The 7,471-nt window shown below is 37.8% G+C and overlaps 1 protein-coding gene across 1 annotated transcript; it reads right to left on the reverse strand.

Annotated features, from left to right (window-relative positions):
• Nucleotides 1-2,949: 2,949 nt before the first annotated feature.
• LOC138015736 (pituitary homeobox 2-like) lies at nucleotides 2,950-6,629 on the reverse strand. The gene is made up of 3 exons (XM_068862845.1): nucleotides 6,385-6,629; nucleotides 5,898-6,079; nucleotides 2,950-4,502 (listed from the first exon to the last, which is right to left on the reverse strand). The coding sequence occupies exons 1-3, from the start codon at nucleotides 6,482-6,484 to the stop codon at nucleotides 3,951-3,953; spliced, it is 834 nt and encodes a 277-aa protein (XP_068718946.1). The 5' UTR covers nucleotides 6,485-6,629; the 3' UTR covers nucleotides 2,950-3,950.
• Between the last annotated feature and the right edge of the window lie 842 nt (nucleotides 6,630-7,471).

Genomic DNA, 7,471 nt, shown 5'->3' on the forward strand with positions numbered 1-7,471 from the left:
TGGATTCTCTTACTGATGCTGATAAAATGAACGTTTCGTGAAAACGGGTCATAAAATAAAAGAGATACTATAAAAATAAATAAAGAAGACGGACCCAAAAAGTGAACATTCGTTGTACATTATTGACTCGTTGACACAAGATCAGTTATTTTCTCCTTCGATAAGCTCGGTAAATATATCGAACAGTTGATACTTGTTTTCTTTCATTATGGATTCATTGGAAAATATGTCACTTTTGCTGCATTTAATTATTGCAAACCCCAAAACCTAGATATTCTCGTTATGCAGTGGTAAGGCCAAAACAGTTGCTGTCCAGGCAATACTTACCTTTGAGCTAGACAATCTAGAAAAGCCCATAGCCATACTCTGATAATCAAACTTTTGCAGCTGTACACGCGTCGCCTTAAAACTTTCGTTGTAAATCTAACACTTAAGGATTATATTAAAGAAAATCTTAAACATAGATTTAATTATCAAACGTAAATTCTTCAAGAAACACAGATCAAACACTAAATATTTCTCGAAAACGAGTTGCTAGGTCTTGCGTTAAATTCTAGGCCTGTGATAGTCGTCCCAAAGACACCTTTTAAATGAAATTATCACTCCGGCACAAAATACTGAAGAAGACTTTTTAAAATAAGAAACCCTTTTCCTCTTTTTCAAATTTTTTCAATTTTTGTACTCTTTCTATGATTGTAAACGTTTTTCATCTTCAATTACGGAGGAAAGCTCCTGGTTCTTGAGATTTTTTTTTCCATTCTATTGGCTTTCCTTTACGCCACTCTATTCATTTATTAACCAACTTCATAATGCATCTGAAGTTCTGGACGGCGTCCAGTTAATTAGCTTTCCTTTTGATAAGCTACGTGGCTTTTAGTGTTATTTTTAGCTGACACTTTTTGATGAAACTTTACCACTGAAAAAATCAGCTGTATAACTATACCAATTTATTACTTTGCTGTATCAAACATAAACCATTACCCTGGAAAGATCCATTACTGTCAAAATCGGCATTTACATATGAATTATTTCGTTTATTGTTTTTCTTGTCTAAAATATACCATGAGGCAAAATATGCCATATGCAATGTAATACCCCAATAAATGATACTTCCAGGAAGCAAATATCCTATTGTAATGTATGTTTATTTCACAAGTACACAAAGTGATGATAAAATTATATTTTCGATAAGTTTGTTTTTTGGCGTTGAAAGTTGTAAAGAGATAAAGGAAAAAAAAAGTATTTTTCCAAGCTTGACAAAGAACTAAAATATCAATTATGCAGCACAATGTCAAGTTTAACCCAGCGTGTTCCATAAATTTTCTTGAATTTTTAAAATTTTAAAAAGTTGAGGTGAGAAATTTTTACTTCACTGATGGCAAGGCGCAAGGAAAATCATCAGAAGAATCATCATTACTTTATTATTTACTTTGAAAACGTAATATCACCTGGCGTGATAGCAGACAATTTATACCATCTAGCGAATCGAGAGAACTTTCCACATTTTTTTCCAGGAAGACCTCAAATTTATCTTTAATTTCCTCGGCCAGAAAAATAATTTAGAAACGAGAAGGAGCGGGGAATGCTACTTTTCAAAAATAAAGACGCCAAAAATGACGAAGAAGTGTTTACAGTCAGTAGTTATACATACATAAATTAACCATTATTGTTAACTGGGGGTTTTCCTTTGCTATTTGTATTCGACGCGATGGGTTTAATTCTGGGTCAACTTTTTGTAAAAGTGTTATGAATTCTCAGCTATCTACAGAACGCGAAATATAAGCCCTTGTTTGGCGTAACACTTGAATAACAGTGTCATTTAATTTATTGACGCCATTCGCAGCGAAAACAAATCCCAACATTACGGTTTTTGAATTCAGTTTCTAATAATGAGTAATTCACAAGTGTGAGATCCAAATCCTTTTTTCAATGGCCAGGCAGATGTCTGTAATATCAAAACCCATTGTCTTTTTTTTTTCTCCTTTTCGAATTTTAGTGAGGCCTCCCCAGAAAAGCTGATCAAGAATACCGAGTAATTAGTTTCTTTACAATTAAGTACCATTGCGTCTACATCGTAATTTTCGGGCAGGAAACAAAAATACTGTGGCAAACGAAAACACTGTCCAAAGCAAAAACAATGAAAGGAAAATTGTATGCAAAGAATTTTCGTTGAAATTTGCTGAATTATCACCCAAAATCATCTTGGAGCCACTGTATTTTCAAAAATAAGGATTCAAAATATAACTTCACGAAACACGCTCAGGGATCATTTGTCCCGCCAGGAAATTGCCGTCATGCATACAACTGAAAATTGTAATAACTTTTCCACGACAATGTCCGCCACTTATTCAACGAGCAAAGGTTCGATGCAAACATTTCCGAAAGAAATTTTTATATTTTATGCGAGTCGAAAGTTTTGGTCTAGTCTATACATTCTGTTGGATCGTGCGAATAAGGAATCCATGCCGAACGTTTTTAATCCAGCTTTTGAAACTTCAAGGGTCTATTCCTTGTAAAAATTGCACTACTTTTGAGTAATTTAGTTCTGGTAACTTGACGTTTTGTGGACAGCCTTGACTCCTTTATCTTCTTTTATCAGATGCATCAATGTAATGGACCTATTTAGCTGCATCCGTCCAGTAAAGTGCATATATTCATTCAGCCTTTGAATTGAAAATAGCCGCTATTTTGAATAGCCTTTTGTTGGTCATTTGCATCTTTCGGCAATTTTCAAATGGTTGCGACAAGTCAACTGCCTGAAAACCATGCTTACGCGATAACATTTATCTTCCACGAAACAAGACACAAGAAGTTACCTGATATTTTACAAGTCAAAGCGTCATGCATAGAGCGGCTTTTTGAACACGACATAAAAGGCTCTTCAAGAGACCTGTTTCTTTTGTCTCACTCCATGAAAAGAGTGTATCACACACAAAAGACTGTGCATAACATTTACTCTTTTATTGACTGTACAAACTTAAATACAGCTGAAAATTCCCAGGGCAAAACACCGTGGTCTCTTGAGATTGCTTTAAAACGCAGCTGTTGAAAATCGATTTCAATAAATATTTTTAGGGCACGAAAACTGGCTAAAAACCGCAGGTACTTTACACATAGTGTCACCAGCGGGCGTGTCGCTCTTAAACGCTTGCGAGTTGCGACTTCTAGCAGATAAGATTAAAAAGGAAGCACTTATTCATGTTGCTTAGCACTTTTCAACAGCTAAGCGTCTTACACAAGAATGGTTTGATATTACCTTAATAACTAAGTCAATGTATCACGGATTAGGAAGCGAGAACTACACGGGTCCCAGACAAAACCATTATTAGGAAACGCTTACAATCGGTATCAAAAAGTTCTTAGTTCAATGAGTAGATAGCTTTAGGCGTATTTAACTCAGAAAAATACTAAAACTCGGTGTTGTTGCTACTCCGATATTATGCTTCAAAAGGTTTCAGCCAGGAACAATAGAAATATGTGAATGAAGATCATTGAGGCGTGAAAACAAGAAACTTCTAAATTGTCGAATATTGTGCCACATAACATTCTCGCCACCGAGAAAATCTAATAAGTTTTAAAATTGTAACTGAGGACTTGAATCTCTTTCTTAATCTAATTTCGATACGCTGAATGATACTGAATTTACAACTTTTTTGAGATGATTTACACGCCTGACCGCCTAAAACATCCAAGCCTAACCTAGGTTGAATCTATTATCTAGTTCAGGGAATTGTTTAGCCCTTTAATTGCTTTGATGCCAACTTAACGACGGTTTTAAACCATAAAATATCAAACTTTAAAAAAACAACTTCTGTTTCTAGCAATTACCCTTCATTTGAAAAGTATCTAAACACAAATTATCTTTCACGTTATTTCCTAAGACACATTTCCTAAGACACATGTCTCTACAGTCGGTTCTCGTCCGTTAAAAGTCGCCTCGCCGCGCTCTTTTAAATATTGATCGGGATTTCAGCCATTCCGTAAGGGTATGAGCCGTACGGATTCCCTTGCGAATAATTTGAGTGGTGGTTTAAGGATGGGCTTTTACCCTTCAAATACATAGAGCTCTGTTCCTGGTAGGCGTAAGTCGATGGATAACCGCAGGGAACACTTGGAACAGCAGAAGAACTGACACCAAACGATGCTGCCGAGTTATTGTCACTTGATATTGGAGTTGAAAATGGACTCAAAGAACCCGTCATGGGTGGCGGTACCGGGCAGGGAGGGGGTATTTGGCCAAACGAGTTGTATCCAAGGCTGTTGGTTCCTTGTTGTAATGGGCTGTATCCAAGAGTAGGTGCGCCCTTGCTCCAATAGTTCGAGCTGTAGTTCGGGAAAACCGACGGTGCTGTTTCCGAGCTGTCATAGCGAAGCGAGCTCGGACTATCGTAGTATCCATTCACACTTGGAATGATTGTGCCAGGCTTTTCTTGTCCAAGGACATTACTTGGGTTGTTTTTCTCTTTCTTTCGCCATTTTGCTCTGCGATTCTTAAACCACACCTGGAGAAAATCAAGTATAAAATTTGTCAACGCTGTAGAGAGCTTTCTTGCATCTTATCTTCTTAAGGAATATAATGCAATGATAAATAACACTTGTCAGAGCTCTATTTTTCTCTGCTAAAAAAAAAAAAGTACAAACACTGTGACAAAGGTTTTTGCCTTCAACCTATAGTCTCCTTAAACACGGTCTTCTCTTTGCGTTGATAGTAATTCAGTTCACTGAAGAAGAGCTAATTTGTTTGAAACCCTACCAGCGGCGTTTATAATGTGACCACTCGATATTATTATGACCATGCTAAAATGTCGACAACGCATTGTTAGAAGTCCAAGCTAGATCCCTTAACCTTCAAAGTTAAATGACAAAATTGGAATGCATCGCAGGTAGTTCTTTAGTACGTTTAATTTGATAAGTAAGGTTCTTTCGCAAGAAAGAAAGATGTACAGCCATTACGATGTCTAAAACACCGGATGTTTCAGAGAGTCTGTTTGTGCTTCAATTCGAGCCATTGTGTCGCGTCGTTTTTCGAAAAAGAAGCGTATATGTTATTCAATATTTGGCGATTCTAGGCTGCGTTTCAAATGGCTGTTTCTAAACGTATGAACACAGGTACACTTGGTATTGAGTAATTTCCAAAGGTGTTAACACCAAAAGCCGTCCAGTTCTATAATTTAGGTGGTGCAGAGGACTTAAGAGACAAAAAGGGCTTAAAGAACAAATAAGATTTCCAGGCGAGAAATACACACTGTTTTTGCAAAGTTTGCTCTTTCCGAAGTTAAACAAGCAACATGAAATCAAAGCGGGCTGGTGTGGTGAACGCCAGGTGATTTGGAAACGGTTTCCCGACTTTCACGACAAACAAAGTTACCGTAATTGCACGAACATATACCTCGGAGAAACGCATTAAAAAAGCAAACATCTTGACGATATTCGAGTCTTTAAAATGATTTTAATCCTAATTTGTTAGATCTGTGTCATGATCGAGATGTTGCGTTGTCCAAGAAAGCACTGAAGAGGAAAACATGTACGATGTTTCTTCTTGGGGCGGTACCATTATTTTATGTGCCAGGTTTTCTGCTTAGTAGCGGTAAATAATTTACGCTTCGTGTGCAAGAGCAAGAACTCTGTTTGTGCTGTTTTTCATTCTGTATTTAAAATGCGGGACTTAAGTGGTGCTTGTTTAAAAGCAAACAAACATAGCATGTTTCTTATAAGCTTAGCTACGACAAAACGTGATTTCTCTGCGCCGAGAATGATTCAGTTTAAGTGTGGATTGCCCGACGCGTGCAAACCATAAGTGTGTAAATTTATCTTCGACTTGAATTATTTAAAATCGACCAAACTGTTTCGAATGCGCTTCATTCCAGGATATTTAAACAGACTGTCTATATACATACCCTCACTCTAGCTTCTGTCAAGCTCGTCCACAAAGCAATATCTTCTCTAACCGCCATGTCTGGATACCGGTTTCGGGCGAACATGGCCTCCATCTCTTGCAGCTGATAGGACGTGAAGTGTGTTCGTTGCCTCCGTTGTTTTCGTTTCGTCTTCGTGCCTTCTTCTTCCACAATTGTGTTTTCTGTCCGACAAAACGTAAACAACGTTCATTCATTTATAAGTGCCCCCCGGCAGACATAGTAGTGATTGTAAGTACAATTTGCACGACGGAACTCGCCGCTCCGTTTTCCTGGAATGTCTCTGAAGCGCTTGCTACGCCTAGTATGGCACGTTCGCACGTTCAATTGTAAGGAGTAAGAACACATATTGTTGTTTCAGGCAAGATTAACACTTAATCCCTGAGAAATCCTGAACTAATTAGAACTTAGTTATCTAGAATCCTGGAAAGTAATCTAGGTTTCTTCCTTCCCCAGAGGAAAGTCTTACCTTCGAGTGAGTTCGTGCGCTTTTCGGATAACTCCTTGCTGGACAGGTTGTTGTTCATGTCGTATGAAGGCAACTCGGGTGAATCCCTGGGGGAAGTCATATTTCAAAAACTGATTTTTCTTTTTTCGGTTGATGATTTACTTAGTAGGATTTTCTTGAGGTCCTTGAATTCTCCTTGAGTTGCTTAAGGCTTTGGTATAGTGCTCTGTCCCTAGCTTTGAGAAAACTGTCTTGTTCCTTATGCAACCGGCATGCGTTTAAGTCGGGACTGAGACTTCATGCGTCAGTGAGTTTCTTTACAAACTATACTGATGCTGTAAAGTACTGCCAGCCAATCAGAAAGCGACTTTATTATAAATAAACTCATATCTATATTAATTACATTTTAACGCTTTCAATTGTTTAGCTTGAAAAATACTTCGCAAATGTCAATTGCGGTATGAGACGCCGACTCTTTGTGGGTTGCCGTTGACTAATTATCTGGAGAACAATTTCATTCTTCATCTCGGAAAAGGGAAAAGACGCAACCACGAACAACAAAGTTTCACATATCTGGATAGGCGCACGGCTGGTTTCACGCAAGTTAAATGCTTCAACGTTTTCACCGTTAGGCGTTCGAGAACGACGTGAGAGGTTTAGAAAACGCGCGTGATTAGAGGAGAAAATTATGTCTGTAAAGCAAACCTCAACAAAGTGCATATTTTTCGTAATAATATGCAAATAAATCTGACCGTACCAAAGCGAACTGGCAAAACAATTCGTCTAAAATTTGTTGATTGAGTTTTGTCAAGTACTTCATTGTGGAGCTGATACACTCCTAAAGCAAGCTTTCGAGCCCTAATTAGGCTAGCCGCGATTTGATTTGCAAACTGTTTGACTTTCAGCTAGAAAGAAGCGCTTTCTGTCAATCCTGTCTCGGAAACAATTGTGAATTCGAGTACTTTAAGGCCGTTATCAAACATTGTAGGAACTTCTAGCTATTGCTGGAATAATGAAGGCTATTATGCCATTACCACACAAAGAATCTGTGTTGCGCAAATCTATGTCACCACGAACTCGCTTCTCGACTTATTTTTTATTGGATTTT

Source organism: Montipora capricornis, chromosome 9 (genome assembly GCF_036669925.1).
Source record: "Montipora capricornis isolate CH-2021 chromosome 9, ASM3666992v2, whole genome shotgun sequence".
Taxonomy (NCBI): Eukaryota; Metazoa; Cnidaria; class Anthozoa; order Scleractinia; family Acroporidae; genus Montipora; species Montipora capricornis.

Excerpts from the sequence above, each read along its gene's own strand:
- LOC138015736 (XM_068862845.1), bottom strand. The coding sequence starts at position 6,484 with ATGACTTCCCCCAGGGATTCACCCGAGTTGCCTTCATACGACATGAAC. Across the intron at positions 6,080-6,384 it reads GCGCACGAACTCACTCGAAG|AAAACACAATTGTGGAAGAA; the intron begins GTAAGACTTTCC and ends TTTGTCGGACAG. Across the intron at positions 4,503-5,897 it reads TGACAGAAGCTAGAGTGAGG|GTGTGGTTTAAGAATCGCAG; the intron begins GTATGTATATAG and ends GATTTTCTCCAG.